Source organism: Solanum lycopersicum, chromosome 5 (assembly GCF_036512215.1).
Source record: "Solanum lycopersicum chromosome 5, SLM_r2.1".
Classification (NCBI taxonomy): domain Eukaryota; kingdom Viridiplantae; phylum Streptophyta; class Magnoliopsida; order Solanales; family Solanaceae; genus Solanum; species Solanum lycopersicum.
Window position 1 is genome coordinate 51,501,250 of NC_090804.1, and position 23,280 is coordinate 51,524,529.

General features: G+C 35.4%; 2 protein-coding genes and 1 long non-coding RNA gene across 3 annotated transcripts; all 3 read left to right on the forward strand.

Moving 5' to 3' along the window:
- Window positions 1-2,426: 2,426 nt before the first annotated feature.
- Window positions 2,427-4,563, forward strand: LOC112941502 (uncharacterized; the record flags this gene model as incomplete). Its single annotated transcript, XM_069298073.1, has 1 exon — window positions 2,427-4,563. A coding segment is annotated over one exon (1,119 nt), but the record flags the coding sequence as incomplete, so codon positions are not given.
- Window positions 4,564-8,347: 3,784 nt separating this feature from the next.
- LOC101258264 (uncharacterized) lies at window positions 8,348-9,405 on the forward strand. Its single transcript, XR_182787.5, has 2 exons — window positions 8,348-8,968; window positions 9,178-9,405. It is a non-coding gene; the product is annotated as an uncharacterized lncRNA (long non-coding RNA).
- A 7,514-nt stretch (window positions 9,406-16,919) lies between these two features.
- Window positions 16,920-19,919, forward strand: LOC138348428 (uncharacterized; the record flags this gene model as incomplete). Its single annotated transcript, XM_069297623.1, has 1 exon — window positions 16,920-19,919. A coding segment is annotated over exon 1 (2,862 nt), but the record flags the coding sequence as incomplete, so codon positions are not given.
- Window positions 19,920-23,280: the final 3,361 nt, after the last annotated feature.

The window sequence follows — 23,280 nt, forward strand, 5'->3', positions numbered from 1 at the left end:
AAATTGTAAAAGAAACATTGAGCACTTCAAGCGTACCAAATACGTTAACAAGAGCTACCTCATCAAGAATGAGTACATCTAAAAGGAACTATGAAATCCCACAAAACTTATTAGATAAGGAAGAAATAACACCATATCATTATTACATAACAAGAATAATAGACCAAAGAAAATATAAAATCTTAATAAACACAGGACAAGAAGAAAATTACATAACAAGAGAGTTAGTATTGGAAGAAGAAATTATAAAAACAATACACATATGGCCTGGATTACCTAGTGAGATAATAAACACAAATGAAGAAACAACGGAAAAAGAAATAATTATAGGAGGAATACCCTTAGTAATACCATTTAAAATATTCCAAGGAAACCATAATATTACATTAGGAATAAAATGGCTAGAAAAAGTTAAACCGTACAACATAGAAAATGAACAATTAACAATAACTTGTCAAAAGAAGAAAATAATTATAAAAAGAACAAAATGAATAATGAAAATATTTATACTTGCAAAAATTATTGTAGAAGGATATCACAACAGATATTGTACCCCTATGATAGATACAGGAGCAGAAGCGAATATATGTAAATATAATTGCTTACCAGAAGATAAATGGGAAAAATTAAAACCACATATGGTAGTAACAGGATTTAATAACGAAGGAAGTATGATTAAATATAAAGCAAAAAATATAAAAATACAAATATGGGATAAAATACTAACAATAGAAGAAATGTATAATTTTGAATTCACAACAAAAGATATGTTGCTAGGAATGCCATTTCTAGACAAATTTTACCCACAAATAATAACAAAAACACACTGGTGGCTTACTACGCCATGTGGCTATAAAATAGGAGCAAAAAGAGTAAAAAATAAACAACGAAAATCTATAGAATGGATTAAAGGTAGTGAAAAAATAAACCAGGAAATGGAAAATATAAATGAAAAACAAATATAACAACTAGAAATCATTATATTTACAATAGACAAAGTTAAAATAATTAATGAACAATTAGAACAATTATATAATGAAGACCCATTACAAGGATGGGAAAAACATAAAACAAAAGTAAAAATTGAACTAATAGATGAAAATAGTATAATTACACAAAAACCATTGAAATACAACTTTGATGATTTGCAAGAATTTAAAATATATATAAATGAATTACTGGAAAAAAATTATATACAAGAAAGTAATAGTAAACATACAAGCCCAACATTTATAGTTATAAAACACAGTGAACAAAAAAGAGGCAAAAGTAGAATGGTTATAGACTACTAAAATTTAAATGCCAAAACTAAAACATATAACTATCCAATACCTAATAAAATACTTAAAATAAGACAAATACAAGGATACAACTATTTTAGCAAATTTGACTGTAAATCAGGATTTTACCATCTAAAATTAGAAGAAGAATCTAAACAATTAACAGCATTCACAGTACCGCAAGGATTCTATGAATGGAATGTATTACCATTTGGATATAAAAATGCACCAGATAGATACCAACATTTTATGGATAACTGTTTTAACCAGTTAGAAAATTGTGTTGTATATATAGATGATATATTACTATATTCTAAAACACAAGATGAACATATAAGATTATTAGAAAAATTTATACATATAATTAAACATTAAGGTATAAGTTTAAGTAAAAGTAAAACAGAAATTATGAAACCACGGATAGAATTTCTAGTAATACAAATAGATAAAAATGGAATAAAAATGCAAACTCATATAGTACAAAAAATAATTACTATTGATGAAAATATAGATACAAAAAAGAAATTACAATCATTCTTAGGATTAGTAAACCAAGTAAGAGAATACATACCAAAACTAGCAGACCATTTAAAACCACTATACAAAAAACTCAAAAAAGATGTTGAATATCATTTTGACAACAAAGACAAAGAACACATAAAAAATATTTAAAAATTATGCAAGAAATTACCAAAACTATATTTTCCTGATGAAAGTAAAACATTTACATACATAATTGAAACAGATTCAAGTGACCACAGCTATGGAGGAGTACTAAAATATAAATATAACAAAGAAAAGATGGAACACCATTGTAGGTATTGCTCAGGATCATATACTGAAGCACAAGCAAAATGGGAAATAAATAGAAAAGAATTATTTGCATTATATAAATGTTTGTTAGCATTTGAACCATATATAGTTTACAATAAATTTATTGTAAGAACAGATAACACACAGGTAAAGTGGTCGATAACCAAAAAGATAGATGAATTCAGTTACAACAAAAGAAATAAGAAGATTAATATTAAATATATTGAATTTTACATTTACAATTGAGATTATTAAAACTGATGAAAATCTTATTGCAGACTACCTCTCAAGAAAGAGATACAATGAAAGATCTATTAGCAATGATGACAAACCTATGCCAGAAAATTGAAAAAAATAGAGACATATGTACAAAATCTGAAAGCTAATAGTCAGCAGCATGACTCTAAAAATGCGGAGCTACGTCGTTCGGCAGACGGAAAACAGCCAGAACTAAAAGGAGACGTTGGGAAATTCCTTAAAACCCATGACATTACTGATGTTGCAGGTACAAGCAAAGGAGCTATGGAGAAACCTACACCAAAAAACACAAACCTAAATAACATATTTACCAAACCATTTACTCCAAAGGTACAAATAATAGATACTTCAGCACCACAAACATTTATGTATGCAGCTAGCCTGCATAAAGAGAAGAAAACATATAACCATATATCCCGAACATATATTGAAAACCTATACAAGATACAAAACTTTTTGAATCAAAAACCCAAATCTACCACGACATTAGAAAAAACCCAAGACTACCTAACCCAAAAACTACAAGGTTATAACAAGTTAATTGCACAACCAAAAACTAATCCAAACCTAGTTAAAACTTGTTATAACTATGGATTATTAAATACAGTCTATACATATACAGGTGAAGAAATAAGTGGAATCCCTGAGGTCCACAAAGCATTTTTAATATATAAAAAGATAACAAAAGGAAACTTATTTTTCATAAGATTCTACACAGCACCAGCGGAGATACTCTGTGATGAAATAAAGCCAATGATCCAGATAGTCAAAATTGGGCTAACGCGGGAAATGATAATCCCAGAAGATATAGGCCAACAACCAGAGATAACAAGCGTTGAGATACCCAGTTTCTATGCCAATAAAAGGATAATTGGATTATCAACTATTATACAAGATCTAGCAAATAACTATCTACAAGGCAACGCCATATGGAGCTACTATTCGAGAGATCACTTAATGATATACGCCAATTCAAAAGAAATAAGACAAGCAGATATGGAAGAAGTCCAAAAATGGATTTTGTCCCTGTTAAAACCAGAAGCTACGCCAACAACTAGAGTAATAAAACAAGGATTCATATCCGAAGAACTGATGACAAGATACTGCAAGCTAGTTGGGCACGAATACCCAGACCATATTTGTTCAAAATGTAACCAAGGAGATGACATAATCCCTGAGGTACTTTTAGAATAATAAAAAAAAGTATTTTGTTGACTGAATATCAGACATATGTACAAAGTTATAGTCTTTTATTTTTGTCGTGTTGTGTCGGCTGTAAAAAGCCAATAATAAAAGTCGTAAAATAAATAGTAAGTGTGTCTCCCAATAATAAAGATAGGCCACTAAGTTTTTTGTTTTTAGCGTCAGCCAAATGTAAAAAGGCCAAGTGTAAAGTAGGTGCCAGCCATTTTTGGCCAAAGAGGTAAGATTGTTGTATTTTGTTGGCTGAATATCAGCCATATGTACAAAGTAATAGTCTTTTATTTTTGTCGTGTTGTGTCGGCTGTAAAAAGCCAATAATAAAAGTCGTAAAGTAAATAGTAAGTGTGTCGGCCAATAATAAAGATAGGCCACTAAGTTTTTTGTTTTTAGCGTCGGCCAAATGTAAAAAGGCCAAGTGTAAAGTAGGTGTCGGCCATTTTTGGCCAAAGAGGTAAGATTGTTGTATATAAATAGAGGGTTTCCCCTCATGAATAAAATCATAAATCTTCCATCATCTTCTCCTCTAACTTTTGGAGTAACATGATCGAGAAATGATAAGCAATAGAATAACAAGGCCAATTACATCTCTATAACACAAATCATCTTTAGATCACAACTTGAGACAAGATACATAGGCTAATTTTACATTATAATTCATAACCTAAATTACATCTCAAGAACTAACATGATAGGCCTATAATTCATCTCAATTCAACCATAATAGCACCATAGGATAGTAATCTAATCAAAAACAAACTCAATTGAATCAGCAACATACAACATAAGTCAAGATCACTACCTAGGGTTAGGGATGGAGGATCATGTTCTTAAATTTGACCAAACCATAAACAATTATCATAAACAAGTTAAATTACATGTAAATCTACTCAATATAACCCTAAGAATTCACTAACAACTCAATAATAATATTTTAGAGACATTCTGATTTGATTATATCCACAACATTTAGATGTATGGGTGTAGATTTTAGAATCAACTCTATTAATGCCTTACCAAATACAATTGAGATTAAATAAATACATTTTCATTTAATTTTGAATTTACTCTCTTAAAAACAAAACAAATAAAATATATCAAACTAAATCCATAAGTTATAAACCCATTTTATAATTATATAGATATAATATATTATTTTTAGGAAAAATTACGTGAAATAACAAATATTTATAGTGTATAGTTTTATTTAGTTATTGTTTCAAATATTTATTATTTGCGGCTACAATTTCTTAATTCTTATAATGAATTTGAATAATTCAATTTTCAACTATATCATAATTTGTATAGATTTATCCTAATTATTTGAATATGATTCGTTGATACATTTGATTTTTATAAGTTATGAATAATTAATTACAAATAACCATGTTTGTATATTCGCAAACTAAATATATATACAAAGTTCTGAAATTTTCTAAATATATAGTACATAACTTTTATATACTTACCATGTTTGCATATTCGCAAGCGAAATATACAAATGAGAATACCAATAACAAGCATTATTATAGCTACGAAATGTAATTAAGCAAATTGTAGTTAAGGGTGGTTTATTAAAATTAATCTCTTTGCTATTTATGAAATTTTCTCTATATTTATGGAGGAAAAGCCTTGATATACTCCTCAACGTTGTGATATAGAACTCCTACACCCCTGATTAAAAAAGTGACACACATATATCCTTACTAATACAAAATTGGCTCATATATATTATTACAAAAGTTGCACACATATACCCTTTTCATCCAATCATACTGAACAACTACTCTCAAATTCCCCAACAATTTGCTTAAAACCCTTTGGTGGTGGCAACATAACCAGTGCACCCATTGCACCAACCTCAATGTTGGATAGACTAAAGATTGAGGGACCAAGTTGTCTTTTTTCACGATGGATATAAATGTAGTAAACACTATAATAGTAATCTAAAATTCCAACTTCTTGGCTCAAGTCATCACGGAGGGGATGTGTAACACGTTGAAAATCCAAGACTCATGATAAAGCCTAACATAGGTGTCATAATGTCTAACCACTGCTTCTAAGTCCATTTTAATGAATATAGGTCATTTAGAAGGTTTAAAGGTCCTAAGATGTCCGGGAAGTTGGTTCAAAGAGATGTTAGTGTGCCTTAACCTTTTTACTAATTTTTAGAATTCAGAAATGTATGAAAATGGGTGGAAAGGTAGCTAATGGGCGTTTGAGTTGTTTCATGTTTGGAACGTCTGGGTATGACTCCCCAAGGACTAACCAAGGGCCCTTGAGGAGAACCCTTGCAGTTTGATGCAGCACTACCTGGCAGTGTGCATCGACGGGGCAGACGACAGTCCGTAAGTGGCTCGATCAGACGTCGAAGGCCACCATCATCCCACACTTAGAAAGATATGTGAAGGCCCTTGTTTGCCTAGCCACTTTTACACTCGACGAAAAGGGACGACGAGGCATCATTCAACACTGTATCGAGGCCACCGTCATCCCATACTAAGATAAAATGAAGGAAGAATCCCCTGCAAAGTCTTTGATATAGATGATGGAAGTGCAGGACGGAGGGGGAGGGGGCTGTCTGGCGACCCACCGACGGACCGTCGACTGTGTCTCATCGGTCAGGGTGGAATTTCACTGTTGGATTTTAGTGAATTCATTTAAATTACTTAAATGGTTTAGGGGTTAATTAGTGATTTAAGGGAAACTAATTAAGTCAATTAAGTCCCTCTATATATACCCTTAACCCTCATTAACCTTAAGCCAACTCTAAAAAATAAACTCTCTTCTTTCTCTCTTATTTCTCTCTCTACAAGAACCCACCATTGAAGGCTAGCAAGAACTAGGGTTTGGGGGATGGAAAAGGGTGGATTCTTCATCAAATTGTTGATGACAAATGGAGGGGTAGGGCGGGTGCGGGTTAAACCCACAAGTCTTTACCCCGCTCCGCCCTGCATAGCACAATTCTTTAGATATTGGAGATTAAATATGACTGAATATTGGCTAAGGCGATATGGTAGAAATTACAGGTTAAAAAAGATTAAATATCTAGATAAATTAAGTAAGCTTTTTAAAATATTATATAAAAAATTGTGATGGATAAAAATAAAAATACTAAAATAAAAAGAACCAAGATAGATAAAAAGGTAAGAAAAATATGGAAAAAATTAAGATCTTTATATACAGGATATGAACTATCACAACTAGTCAAAACAGATAATGATAAAAAAGATCAATTGATAAACATAATTTCAAAAACAGAATATAAATATGTCCGCTATTTAAAAAGACAGTATGAACAGAGAAATCTATAAACAACGATTAATAGAAGAAATAAGGGAAAAAATAGCTGAAAAAAAACAAGAATTACAACATAGAAAAAGAAGATTAGAAGAAAACATATTAGCAGAAGTATGTAATAAATCAATACTAGCACAAAGAAAAGATATATCCATGTTAAAATTAGAATTAATTGTCTTGAATATGAGTTACAACATAATATAATACATAAATTATAATGAATAAAGAAGAATTTGCAGTACATGAAAAAACATATGAAAATCAAGACGGAATGATAATAAAAATAATATTTTCAAATCTAGGAAGAAGATATAAAAAAATAGGAAATAATCTATACCTAATGTTAGAAAAAGAAACAGCAAAATTAGAAGATAGTTTAACAGCTATGATAAGAATAACAAAAGAAAATGAAGAAATAGACAAATCAAAAGAAATTGAAAAAATAAAAATACAAGCAAAACAAGAAGTACAACATTTAGAAGAAATAAAAAATACAAGAATAAGTGAATTAGAAAAGGAATTAGCTAGACTAAAATTATTATATGAAAATAAGCAAAAACAAAAGGAAAAAGATAAAGAGCTTGAATTAACTAATGAAATAAAAGAAATGGAACAAAAATTAAATGAAGATATTGAGATAAATGAAATAGATGAAAATGAAAATGACCAAAAATCAGAAGTAAGTGACATAAGTGAGACATATACTAAATAATGTTTTTCATACTTTCAAGATTATATATATATATATATATATATATATATATATATATATATATATATATATATAAAGAGAGAGAGAGAGAGAGAGAGAGAGAGAGAGAGAGAGATTTCTTTTATATGAAAAATGGTATTATCTACATATATAAATATGTGTAATATGTTTATTACCATTTATAGCAATATTATATTAAAACTGCAATATATATTAAAAGTTTATTATGTATGTAATATATATGAAATATAATTGTTTTTTGAAATATATTATGTTTGTTTGGGAAAAAGTTGACCCATTATATTATACTCTCTCTGTCCATAATTGTTTGGCATGTTAAGGTCATGCAGACCCCTCAAAAAAATGTAATACAATGTGTAATTTGACTAATATAACCCTATCAATAATATCAAAAGTCTATCTAACTTTCCAATTGGACTACATTATCATTAAGGGCAAATTTGGAAAAAAGTGACTAATTGTTTCTTGATTATTTAAATTGACAATTAATCTTGAACAACTATTTTTAGTATACCTGTCAAACAATTGTGAAAGGAGGAAATAAATGTATTTAAATATGTGATAAACATTTTAGCAATCATTAAAACTTGTATAATATATGAATAATAAATTGTTTTTTGTAATATGATTAAAATTGTATTATAAATGAATTAAAATTGATTATATGAATAAAATATTATTAGTATAAATGATAATTTTTTTTATAATATATTAATATAAGTTTCCTTTATTTATATCATAGTCTTCTATTTAATTTTATGTCAATTTAGCTTAAATTTGATCCAATATAGCCTAATCATAAATCCCAAAATCCCTAATTTCTCTCTTCTTAGAGAAACCACCGCACCTAACCTCCACTACAGAAAATCACCGCCCCCCATCTCCTCTGTCTTATTTGTCGTCTGTAACCACAAGACAACCAGTGCCGCTCGATGTTCTTCTCGTGTCCTCATCCTTTTGCCACTACTAGAAATCACTGAGCGTTGAGTGTCCATCTCCAGCGAACCTCCTATCTTCCCTAACCTCGACAGCTCTCCAGCAAGCCACTCAAGTGCAATTACCCCTTTTCATCTCCCCCTTTCGTCTATGTATTTTTATTCCAGTACTTACCACTATCGATGCCTTAGTCTTAACTCGCTTCAATTATCAGAGGTGGCGTCGCCTTCCTCTTTTGTTCACTTCGCTGGTGAGACAAAGAAACCACCAAAAACCCCATTGCCTCCCTCTCTTCCTTCTGTCCCTATCAGTAGTTAAATATTCTTCGATTGTTCTTCTCTGGTGTTATGTGTAAAGTTCCGAATAACTTTGAAATGTTGATTGTTTCTGTTATTTTAGCCAGGTCCATCATTTCGAGTTATGACCGATTCTCGAGAATTCACATACAGTATGATATTTTAGTATTTTGTTTTCAATTAGTTGCCACTCCATCTCACTCAATAGAATTTTAATTTGAGGCACGATATTGTTGAATAAAGTTTAGTTCATATTTACTTGTGCATTTGTATCTTTTTATGCTTTGACAACATCATTCCCAATTACTATTGATTTTAGTTGTTATTCTAATATCTTGTTATGTTTGTTTTGCTACTTCAGGGTTCAGGCTCAAGTTTAGGCCTTTATTAGTGATGATAATACGTTTACTACTTGCTCGACTTAGTTTTTTATTGGACAGTGTTATGTTCCTAATATTTATACACTAGTGTATCAGTTTTGTTTCTCTATTTATATAGAAACCAAATTTCTTGCTTACTCAAACATTATGTAACTATTCTCCTATTCATAGTAACCTGAGATCTTCTAGCTTGTTTGATTGGTCGTAAATGGTAAATTTAATACTTTTGTATTTATAAAAAAGTTTGCAAAAATCAATTGGTTTTTCCCTCTCTTCTACCTCATTTAACTTGGGCAAACTTTAGCTTCAATTTGTTTGGTTATATGGTCGACATATCACTCTTATGGAAAGTCTGGATTTTTTTTTTTATATCTTATTGATTCAGTTACTTGACTTTAGCGAGAGATTTTGTAGCTGAAAATCATCTTACGTAGGCTTGAATCATGTGACAGCCTTGATACTTGTAAACTTATGGTAACTTCATTCAATTATGTTAACAAAGGCAGGAGATATCCTTAATTTACCTCTAACTGAATTTTTGTATTTTATTGTTAAGCCTTTATTTCACTAAAAAAAAAACCTCCTCTTTTTGCATTACTTGAAAGCTTGAATACCGTGAGCATTACTGTAAGCACCCAGGTATGTTACTCTAAATCTTATGCATACATTTACATGGTTTGGGTCTCTACTAGATTACTCTAAAAGCACTCTGGATTATTATAAAGAGTACTTGTAATCCATTGATGTTCCTTATCTTCCATAATGATCACGTGCCTTTGCCTAAATTAGTGTTCAAGATAAATCCAATGCTGATATTTGAACTTAGAAAGTATGAAACATGTGAACCTAGATATGGTGAAATTCGAATATTGTGATTCTGTTTGTCGCGGTGTTTTAAAGACTCTTCTGGGACTCGCCCTGGGGCAGGACTCTAGCAAAATGCCTCGAGACTCAAGTGTGGGACTTAGTTCTACAAGACATACGCCCTAAGCGCCCTACTGTACGCTCTAAGCATGCTCAACGCCCAACAGATCTTACACAAATTATGTATTAAAATCTTTAATTAACATTGTTGACCCTCATAATTGTTGAATAAATGAATGATACACAACTTTTTAATCTATAAAGACAAAAAGATTGAGAGTAACTCAAACAACACATGTAGTATCACATATTTACTATTTGGTTATACTATGAAGGTAATTCTATATTACATAACGTTTCTCTTAAAAATATGTAGCGAAATTTTCCTTTTTCACTTATCATTGGTATTCATGGTTTTGTCATGTCTCAAAATGATTATATTTTATTTGACTATTTGAAAGTAATTTTATTTTTATTCATGAAAGAGTGATGTTTATATTTCTCAAATAGTAATTATAATACTTCTTCATTTTTATATAGTTTATTAATACATATCTCAAATAAAAATATGATATAATTTCTATATATTATATATTATTCATAAAAAAATATTTGTAAAATCATTGGAAGGAATTTAATTAGTAATGAAACTATAAAATTGAATATACATGAGATTACGTCCCGTAGATTCATAGGATTTACGCCCCGTATTTCGTGGCTTACGCCTCGCTCCGTACCGTATAAAATGGCTCGCCTTACATGCCCGTCCTTTAAAACACTTGTTTATCGTGATTTAAGTATGTGATATACTATCAATTGTCTTAGGCATATGAATTTGGATAAAAGGGCTATAGTATTTTTGCTCTGATACTTAAACAGTTTGAATTGTTTAAAATCAAGTAGTGGTGAAATCTCTTTAATATGAAAGACACATATCATATGTATATTGTTCAGTATCTGTTTTGGTCCACACGTGTGTACGTTTGCTCGTGTCTAACAGGCATTATCATATGTACATCTTGGACATGTCGAAGAGTTGAATATAAAAATATGGTTGGTGTATCTGTATTGTACACTAGTTTATGTAAAGAAGAAAATTTCATTTTATTGCCTTGATATTATGAATGTTTAGTGTATCTAAGTTAGGCTATCATATTGAATTATTTGACTTAATGATTTTCTCTGAGGAGTATGTAATAAGATATGATCTCAATGTCATTTTATTTGTTTTTAATTACTATGTTTTAATTTATTAAAACTCTTCTAGCTATGATGTTTAATATATTATGCATTATTTAATAATTCTAATATTTTTTGTATATTCAAATTAAAGGGAAATTTAGTTAAATACTAATTATTAATAATATCACCATTAATTGAATGTCACCCAGTGCTAGCTTGTGATAAATGACAAAATATGTCAACCCTAAAAAAATCACTATTACAGACGACTACATAAATTTTGCCCCGAATTACCTACAAATAAACTTTGTAATTTATGGCAGTTTTGATCGTCGCTAATTATGACATCTTGTAGCGACTGTATTATGTATTGTAGTTATACGAAACATTGTTAGTGATGATATTTATTGTTGTCAACAATAGACTTATAAAATATTAATTTGTCACTAATTTATATATTTAGGGATAAAAAATGATTCGTATGTAAATGGTACTTTTCAGCGACGAAGTAATATTTGTGTAACCGCGAAATACATATAACATTGGAGACAATGACATTGTCATCAATTAATCTAATAATTAGTGAAACACTTATTTCGTCGGCCTTTATAACTCTTTCGCCACGAAAAATACAATTATCTACAAAACTTTGTAATTTCTATGACAAACAAATTTGTCATAAAATACTACGCATTTGGAGACGAAAGTCATTTTTGTAGTTAATAGAACTCTATTTAGTAATGAATCACTAAGTCGTCTATGTATACATTTAGTGAGCCAACATTTAGGTACGATTGATTGACGAACTATTTTTCGTCTCAAAATTTATTTTGTGATGAAATCTGAGTTTTTATTGACATAACTATTTGTCACTAATACTCAAATTTGTTGTACTGTCCGTCGATGCCTCCGTTGGTTGCACCTGCAAATTTTTTTCTGTAAAGCTGGTTTTTGGTCTGTTTTGGCTACGGGGTGTTACAGATATAGCAAAGAGTATATTGATGGTGTTGAATCCTTCCTAGATTTTGCTTATGGAGATCCAATAGGAGAGGAAATTCAGTGTCCATGTGCAAAATATTTTAATATTTGTTGGACACGAAGGAATGTAGTGTATGATCATCTAATATTCTATGAATTTATTAAGGGTTATACTAGATGGATCAATCACGGGAAATGGGATACTAAGATGAATGTTGACAATGATATGTATTGCTTGCATGTTGATATTGATGGTTTGTTGATTGATAAATTTAGAGTTGTTGCACAGGGTGAAGGAGATTATAATGGTCCAAATGAAGATGCCAAAAAATTCTATAACTTTCTTAATGTGACAAACAAAGAATTATATCCTGGCTTCACAAGATTCTCTAAATTATCATTCACAATTCGTTTATATTTGTTGAAGTATCTACATGGATGGAGAAATGAATCATTCACTTCTCTTTTAGTGTTATTAAAAGAGGCGATGCCCGAGTTGAACATTCCTTTGTCATACAATAAAAAGTATAAGGTGAAGAATCTTGGTCTTGATTATGAGAAAATTGATGCACGTCCCAATGATTGCATGTTGTTCAGGAATGATCATAAGGATGATGAATTTTGTCATACTTGTGGAGCTTCACGATATATTAAATCTCCTGAAGTTGATAGCGAGCTTGAGCCTTCAAAAAACAACATCGAGTTTCAGCAAAGACATTGAGACACTTTCCATTAATTCCTGGACTCAAAAGGTCATTTATGTGCTCAAAGACGGCAGATTCTTTGAGGTGGCATGACGAGGAGCGCTCTAAAGATGTAAAGTTAAGACATCCCATTGATGGTTTTGCATGGAAAGATTTTGATAGGTTGCATCCAGATTTCGCACTAGATTCTCGTAATGTGAGACTTGGCTTGTCAAGTGATGGGTTCAATCCATTTCAGACCATGAGTATATCACATTGCACATGGCAAGTTATGTTGATGGTGTATAATTTGCCGCCTTGAATGTTCATGAAATCGGAGTATTCTTTACTTTCTTTACTTATACCTGGGTCACGATCACCTAGAAATGACATTGATATTTACTTGCAACCATTGATAGATGAGTTGAAATTATCGTGAGATTCTGGGTTGAAATATATGTTGCTTCAAAAAATAAAACTTTTCAAATGTGGGAAGCTCTTATGTGGACAACCAATGACATTCCTGCATATGCTATGTTATCTGGATGGAGTACAAAAGGTAAGTTTGCTTGCCATTGTTGTAACTACGACACTAGTTCTCACTATCTTAAGCATTGTCGAAAAATATGTTACATGGATCATCGTGTTTTTCTACCCATAGATCATCAATGGAGATCTAACAAAAGATCTTAAAATGGAAAAACCGAATTTAGAGCTCCTCCATCTTTATTAAAGGGTACTGATGTGTTTAATAGCTTACAAGTTTTTTAAAATGTGTTTGGAAAGAAGATAAGGAGATCAATGATGGTCCACTAAAAAAAAGGTCAATTGTTTTTAAATTGCCTTATCGGAAGCGCAACTTGTTATGCCACAACCTTAATGTAATGCACATAGAGAAGAACATAGTTGATAACATTCTTGGAACTCTTTTGGATATTTCTGGCAAAACAAAAGATCATGCAAAATCCCGATATGATTTGAAATATATGGGAATCAGGAAGAACCTTCATCCAAAAGATATAAAAGATAGTAAGAGAACAAAGTTGGCAAAGGTGTGCTTCTCAATGGCAAATACAGAGAATTCAATTTTTTTTTGGACTTGTAAAGACAACCAAGCTATATGATTGTAGTGCCTCCAACATATCTAGGTGTGTGCAATTGGATGAAAGAAAAGTGTCTAATTATAAAATTTGTGATGCTCATTTCATGTTTCATTACTTGCTTCGAATAACAATTAAAAGCTTTCTTCCTGATCATGTGGCTATTCCTTTGATTCATCTTAGTTCCTTCTTCCATAGTTTGTGTCAAAAAGTAATCACATCGGAGGAACTGGATTGCTTAGAAGCAGAAATCATAGAAACAATAAACTAATTGGAGCGAATTTTTCCTCTATTTTTTGATATAATGATTCATTCACCTATTCATTTGGTGAATGAAGTGAGATTAGGAGGTCAATTTCAAAATGGATGGATGCATTCCACATAAAGAGAAATGGGTACATTCAAATCAGACATCATCTAGAAGGTTGCATAGAAGAGACACGAGCAAGAATAGATTGTATGAATTTTTTCTCAAAATATCTATGTACTGTAACGACCTGTTTAGTCGTTTTGAGCAACAAACTTCAATTCTGGAAAAACAGGCTGAGGCGACGGACCAAACGACGATCCGTCATGGGCACGACGGACCGTCGCAGGGTCTCGTTTCAAAACACTTAGAAAATCTGAAATTGGGTACTGAAAATCGACTCTCTGAATTTCGTGACGGAATGGCAGGACGGACCGTCACAGGCGTGACGGACCGTCATAGATTGTTCAGTGGAAATTGACTCTCTGACTCTTGCGACGACCTGCAGGACGGACCGTCGCAAGCACGACAGCCCGTCACAGGTTGCGCAAATCCCAGGCAGAATTGGATTTCCTTACACGTTTTAAGGGACGTTTTTGGACTATTCCTTCCTTAATTATAGATTTTGTGGGTTTATATTAATAACTCAAATTCTTGGGGGTTAAAAGAGGTAACCCTAAGTTAATTAGTGGGGTATTATTGCCATCTCTTACACTTAATTATATGTTAACTAGGGTAAAAGAAAGAGGGTTTGAATAAAGAAAATAGAGAGAACAAGGAGAGAGAGAAATTGATCGATCAAGAGGCAGAGGGAATATCAAAGCTTGGGAAATGGCTTGTTGATTCCAATTCTTCGGTGAAGGTAGGTTATGATTTTCATGCTTCATAAGTAAACTCTTAATAGTGAATGATATGTATTGGTAGTACTGTAAACCCTACTATATGTTTAATGGTATGTTTGCATGAATATGATTATGTGATTGTGATAAGATAAGCATGATGAAAATATTGAATCCCAAATCTTGAAAAGAAACTTTAATATACATTATTAATGATGATGCCTTGGAATAGAAGAACGCTTGATGAATTAAAGTAATGGGATTGATGATGCCTTGGAATAGAGAAGGCTTGATGATTTACAGAATAGTATTAGTGGATCGGAGTGTCACGTTCCGACACATAGTATTAGTGGATCAGAGTGTCACGTTCCGACACATAGTATTAGTGGATCGGAGTGTCACGTTCCGACACATAGTATTAGTGGATCGGAGTGTCACGTTCCGACACATAGTATTAGTGGATCGGAGTGTCACGTTCCGACACATGTAGGGGATCGGAGTGGCACGTACCGACACATGTAGGGGATCAGAGTGTCACGTTCCGACACATGTAGAGGATCGAAGTGTCACGTACCGACACATGTAGGGGATCGGAGTGTCACGTTCCGACACATGTAGGGTATCGGAGTGTCACGTACCGACACATGTAGGGGATCGGAATGTCACGTTCCGACACATGTAGGGGATCAGAGTGTCACGTTCCGACACATAGAATTAGGGGATCGGAGTGTCACGTACCGACACATAGTAGTAGGGGATCGGAGTGTCACGTACCGACACAAGAAGAGGAAAGCTAATGAATCTTGAAAGATGATAATATACTCAACTTAATAAAGTTAATTCCCAAATGAGTATGGCATTGAGGCTTGAGCCCTCATGGATGAACTTGATGGTACTTATTGATGATTATAGTACTTGTTGTTGCTACATGTTGAGTTTTATAGTTGATTTACGATAGTATTTGATATATACTGTTCCCTATTTTGAGTTGGCCGATGATATCTACTCAGTACCCGTGTTTTGTACTGACTCCTACTTTTATGTTTTTCTTCTTGTTATTTGTGGAGTGCAGCAAACGTGCCGTCATCTTCGACTCAACAGTAACTCAAGCCAGTCTTCGTCACACCGGATCTTCAGGGTGAGCTAACGCTTCTAGCTTGGACTGGATCTTCTCCTTTATGTCTTGATGCCTTGAACTTCCGGCATGGACTAGCTTCTTATGTATTTTTAGCTTCTTAGAAACTCTTAGAATTAGTAGTTTAAAGTAGATGTTCTTGTGATGATGACTTCCAGGTTTTGAGAATAATAGATGTTGAATAATAATAGTTATTGATTTTATTAATGAGTTTAAGTCTTCCGCATTACTTTCTGTTTATATTATATTGAAATGTTAAGGTTAGATTGGTTGGTTCGCTCACATAGGAGGGTAAGTGTGGGTGCCAGTCGCAACCCGGTTTGGGTCGTGACAAACTTGGTATCAGAGCATTAGGTTCGTTGGTTTCATCACACAAGAACAGGTCTAGTAGAGTCTTAAGGAACGGTAGGGGGACGCCATTACTTTTCTTTGAGAGGCTATAAGACTTTAGGAAAAATTTCACTCTTCATTCTTTCTTTCGTGCTACTACTTGAGTCCAATTGGTATCTAGGCGATACGAATTGGTATCTGACCATCTTCACTCTCTTTCGCAGATGGTTAGAACTAGAGCAACGACTACGTCAACACCAACACCGGCCAGACAAGAAACAACTGAGCCAGCCACTGGGGCTGTGGCTCGAGGAAGAACAGCGGCAAGGGGCCGTGGTAGAGGTCGTGGGAGGACGTCCTCTAGGAGAAGAGGACGAGCACCTAGCCCATCTGATACTAGGGCAGTGACTCCTCCACCGACTGAGGAAGTAATAAGAGAAGGGGAGGATGGGGAAACTGAACAAGTGCAGAATGAGGGATTGCCACCCCAACCTACCCCATAGATGATCAATCAGGTTCTGGCTTATCTTAGCGGGTTATCTGATCAGGGCCAGACACCCCCAGTGTTTTCTGCACCAGCACCTCAGGCTCCGGAGGTACAACATGCGGCTACTATGGCTCCCCGCATGGATGTTCCATTGGAAATAAGCACATTTCCTCGTCTGACTACAGGGCCTGTAATGACAAGTGATCAGCATGAACTTTTCAGTAAGTTCTTGAAATTGAAACCTCCAATCTTCAAGGGTGCTGAATCGGAGGATGCTTATGATTTTCTGGTTGACTGTCACGAGCTACTACACAAGATGGGTATAGTAGAACGGTTTGGTGTGGAGTTCGTGAGTTATCAGTTTCAAGGGAACGCCAAAATGTGGTGGCGATCCCATGTTGAGTGTCAACCGACAGAGGCACCACCTATGACTTGGGCCTCATTCTATAGCTTGTTTATGGAGAAGTATATCCCCCGGACTTTGAGGGATAGGAAAAGGGATGAGTTCTTGAGCCTAGAGCAAGGTAGGATGTCGGTCAATGCTTATGAGGCTAAGTTTCGTGCACTATCCAGATATGCCACTCAACTCTGTTTCAGTCCTCAAGAGCGGATTCGCCGGTTTGTGAAGGGGTTGAGGTCAGAATTGCGGATTTCGGCCTTACAGGTAGAGGCAACGGCAAAATCCTTCCAAGAAGTGGTAGACTTTGTGATAGAAGTGGAAGGAGTGAAGCCAGACGACTTCACCATAACATCGACATCAAAAAGGTTTCGAAAGGGGGGTGAGTTTAATGGTTCTTACACTAGAGGACAGGGTTCGGGAAGTTACTCAGTCCGACCAATTCAGTCTTCACTACAGACTGTAGTTGGGGGACCACCTCAGACCGGTCAACACTTCTCCGAGGGGCCTATGATTGACTCCAGAGAATGTTATGGATGTGGGGAGATTGGACATATTAGGAAAAATTGTCCCAGACAAAGTTATAGACCCCCAATAGCTAGAGGTAGAGGTGGTCATGGTAGAGACCGTTATTCTGGAGGACGTGGTGGTCGAGGTAATGGTGGTCACCAAAACGGCAGAGGTAATGGGCAAACTGGGGCCACTACATCACAACATGGTAGGGGCAACAGACATACGAACGATAGGGCCCATTGTTACGCTTTCCCTGGGTGGTCTGAAGCGGAGGCATCTGATGCTGTCATCACAGGTAATCTTCTGGTTTGTGATTGCATGGCTTCTGTATTGTTTGATCCTGGATCCACGTTTTCTTATGTATCTTCCTCATTTGCTAATGGTCTAAATTTACATTGTGAATTACTTGATATGCCTATTCGTGTTTCTACTCCGGTGGGTGAGTCTGTGGTAGTTGAAAAGGTATATAGGTCTTGTTTGGTAAACTTTGTGGGGAGCAACACTTATGTAGATTTGGTTATCTTAGAAATGGATGATTTTGATGTGATTCTGGGTATGACTTGGCTTTCTCCGCAATTTGCAATCTTGGATTGTAATGCTAAAACGGTGACGTTAGCCAAGCCTGGGACAGACCCGTTAGTGTGGGAGGGTGACTACACTTCCAATCTGGTCCGCATCGTCTCCTTTCTTCGTGCTAAGAAAATGATTAGTAAAGGGTGTTTAGCTTTCTTGGCACATCTCAAGGATGACACTACCCAAGTACCTTCGATTGAGTCAGTTTCAGTAGTTCGTGAGTTTCTGGATGTGTTCCCTGCAGATCTTCCTGGTATGCCACCGGATAGGGATATTGACTTCTGTATTGATCTTGAACCCGGTACTCGCCCCATTTCTATACCCCCTTATAGAATGGCTCCCGCGGAGTTAAGAGAGTTAAAGGCACAACTTCAAGAGTTATTGAACAAAGGCTTCATTAGACCAAGTGCATCCCCTTGGGGTGCTCCGGTTTTGTTTGTAAAGAAGAAGGATGGGAGTTTTCGAATGTGTATAGACTACAGACAACTAAACAAGGTAACCATAAAGAACAAGTATCCTCTTCCCCGCATTGATGACTTGTTCGATCAGTTACAAGGTGCTTATGTCTTCTCTAAGATTTACTTGAGATTCGGTTATCACCAATTGAAAATACGGGCAACGGATGTGCCAATGACTGCTTTTCGAATGAGGTATGGGCATTACGAATTTGTAGTGATGTCCTTTGGTCTTACGAATGCCCCTGCTGCGTTCATGAGCTTGATGAACGGGATTTTTAAGCCATATTTGGACCTCTTCGTGATCGTATTTATTGATGATATATTGGTATACTCAAAGAGCAAGAAGGAACATGAAGAGCATTTGAGAATGGTATTGGAAATGTTGAGGGAGAAAAAGCTTTATGCCAAGTTCTCTAAGTGTGAGTTTTGGCTAGATGCAGTGTCCTTCTTGGGGCACGTGGTTTCTAAGGATGGAGTGATGGTGGATCCTTCTAAGATTGAGACAGTGAAGAATTGGGTAAGACCTACTAATGTGTCAGAAATAAGGAGCTTTGTTGGGTTAGCTAGCTACTACCGCCGATTTGTCAAGGGATTCTCTTCTATTGCTTCCCAATTGACGAACTTGACTAAGCAGAATGTTCCATTTGTATGGTCGGACGAATGTGAGGAAAGCTTTCAGAAGCTCAAGACTTTGTTGACTACCGCACCTATCCTTACCTTGCCAGTAGAGGGTAAGAACTTCATTGTTTATTGTGATGCATCCTATTCTGGGTTGGGTGCAGTACTAATGCAAGAGAAGAGTGTGATTGCTTATGCTTCAAGACAATTAAAAGTGCATGAACGTAACTATCCAACTCATGATTTGGAATTGGCTGCGGTAGTGTTTGCATTAAAGCAATGGAGACACTATTTATATGGGGTTAAGTGTGAGGTATACACGGATCATCGTAGCCTTCAGTATGTCTTTACTCAGAAAGATTTGAACTTAAGACAGAGGAGATGGATGGAACTACTGAAGGACTACGACATCACTATTTTGTATCATCCGGGGAAGGCGAATGTTGTAGCGGATGCTTTAAGTAGAAAGGCGGGAAGCATGGGAAGCCTAGCTCACTTGCAAGCTTCTAGACGCCCACTGGCTAGAGAGGTTCAAACTCTAGCTAATGACTTGATGAGATTAGAAGTAAATGAGAGGGGAGGATTGTTGGCTTCTGTGGAGGCAAGATCTTCCTTTCTTGACAAGATTAAGGGAAGACAGTCTGATGATGAGAAACTGCGCCGAATTCAAGATAAAGTATTGCGAGGAGAGGCTAAGGAAGCACAAATAGATGAGGAAGGTGTTTTGAGAATCAAGGGAAGGGTATGTGTACCCCGCGTCGATGATTTGATCAACACTATTCTGACAGAGGCTCATAGTTCAAGGTATTCTATACATCCGGGTGCAACCAAGATGTATCGTGACCTAAAGCAACACTTTTGGTGGAGTAGAATGAAGCGTGATATTGTTGACTTTATTGCCAAGTGTCCAAACTATCAACAAGTAAAGTGTGAACACCAAAGGCCCGGAGGAACACTTCAGAGAATGCCCATTCCGGAATGGAAGTGGGAAAGAATTGCAATGGATTTTGTGGTTGGTCTTCCGAAGACAATGGGTAAGTATGACTCCATTTGGGTGATTGTTGATAGGTTAACTAAATCTGCTCATTTCATTCCGGTCAAGGTGACTTACAATGCAGAAAAGTTAGCCAAACTTTACATCTCGGAAGTGGTGCGATTGCATGGGGTTCCACTATCCATCATATCAGATAGAGGTACGAAGTTTACTTCTAAGTTTTGGAAAACATTGCATGCAGAATTGGGTACTAGGTTGGACCTTAGTACTGTGTTCCATCCCCAGACCGATGGTCAGTCTGAGCAAATGATTCAAGTGTTGGAGGATATGCTTCGTGCGTGTGTGATAGAATTTGGTGGCCATTGGGATAGCTTCTTACCCTTAGCGGAGTTTTCATACAATAATAGCTATCACTCAAGCATTGATATGGCTCCATTTGAAGCATTGTATGGTAGGAGATGTAGGTCCCCCATTGGTTGGTTTGATGCATTTGAGGTTAGGCCTTGGGGTACTGACCTTTTGAGGGATTCGATAGAGAAAGTGAAGTCTATTCAAGAAAAGCTTCTAGCGGCGCAAAGTAGACAAAAAGAATATGCAGATCGAAAGGTTAGAGACTTAGAGTTCATGGAGGGTGAACAAGTCTTGTTGAAAGTTTCACCCATGAAAGGGGTGATGCGGTTTGGTAAAAGGGGTAAACTAAGTCCAAGGTACATTGGACCATTTGAAGTACTTAAGCGAGTAGGGGAGGTGGCTTATGAGTTAGCCTTGCCTCCAGGGCTGTTCGGAGTACACCCGGTATTCCATGTGTCGATGTTGAAAAGATACCATGGGGATGGGAACTACATTATCTGTTGGGATTCAGTTTTGCTTGATGAGAACTTGTCTTATGAGGAGGAGCCTGTTGCTATTTTAGATAGAGAAGTTCGTAAGTTGAGGTCAAGAGAGATTGCATCCATCAAGGTGCAATGGAAGAATTGACCCGTTGAAGAAGCCACTTGGGAGAAGGAGGCGGATATGCGAGAAAAATACCCACATCTGTTTACAGATTCAGGTACTCCTTTTCGCCCTTGTTTTCCTTCTTTTGATCGTTCGGGGACGAAGGATGGGTAAATTGGTATCTATTGTAATGACCTGTTTAGTCGTTTTGAGCAACAAACTTCAATTCAGGAAAAACCGGCTGAGGCGACGGACCAAACGACGATCCGTCATGGGCACGACGGACCGTCGCAGGGTCTCGTTTCAAAACACTTAGAAAATCTGAAATTGGGTACTGAAAATCGACTCTCTGAACTTCGTGACGGAATGGCAGGACAGACCGTCACAGGCGTGACGGAATGTCATAGATTGTTCAGTGGAAATTGACTCTCTGACTCTTGCGACGACCTGCAGGACGGACCGTCGCAGGCACGACGGCCCGTCACAGGTTGCGCAAATCCCAGGCAGAATCGGATTTCCTTACACGTTTTAAGGGACGATTTTGGACTATTCCTTCCTTAATTATAGATTTTGTGGGTTTATATTAATAACTCAAATTCTTGGGGGTTTAAAGAGGTAACCCTAAGTTAATTAGTGAGGTATTATTGCCATCTTTTACACTTAATTATATGTTAACTAGGGTAAAAGAAAGAGGGTTTGAATAAAGAAAATAGAGAGAACAAGGAGAGAGAGAAATTGATCGATCAAGAGGCAGAGGGAATATCAAAGCTTGGGAAATTGCTTGTTGATTCCAATTCTTCGGTGAAGGTAGGTTATGGTTTTCATGCTTCATAAGTAAACTCTTAATTGTGAATGATATGTATTGGTAGTATTGTAAACCCTACTATATGTTTAATGGTATGTTTGCATGAATATGATTATGTGATTGTGATAAGATAAGCATGATGAAAATATTGAATCCCAAATCTTGAAAAGAAACTTTAATATACATTATTAATGATGATGCCTTGGTATAGAAGAAGGCTTGATGAATTAAAGTAATGGGATCGATGATGCCTTGGAATAGAGAAGGCTTGATGATTTACAGAATAGTATTAGTGGATCGGAGTGTCACGTTCCGACACATAGTATTAGTGGATCGGAGTGTCACGTTCCGATACATAGTATTAGTGGATCGGAGTGTCACGTTCCGACACATAGTATTAGTGGATCGGAGTGTCACGTTCCGACACATAGTATTAGTGGATCGGAGTGTCACGTTCCGACACATGTAGGGGATCGGAGTGTCACGTACCGACACATGTAGGGGATCGGAGTGTCACGTTCCGACACATGTAGGGGATCGGAGTGTCACGTACCGACACATGTAGGGGATCGTAGTGTCACATTCCGACACATGTAGAGGATCGGAGTGTCACGTACCGACACATGTAGGGGATCGGAGTGTCACGTTCCGACACATATAGGGGATCGGAGTGTCACGTTCCGACACATAGAATTAGGGGATCGGAGTGTCACGTACCGACACATAGTAGTAGGGGATCAGAGTGTCACGTACCGACACAAGAAGAGGAAAGCTAATGAATCTTGAAAGATGATAATATACTCAACTTAATAAACTTAATTCCCAAATGAGTATGGCATTGAGGCTTGAGCCCTCATGGATAAACTTGATGGTACTTATTGATGATTATAGTACTTGTTGTTGCTACATGTTGAGTTTTATAGTTGATTTACGATAGTATTTGAT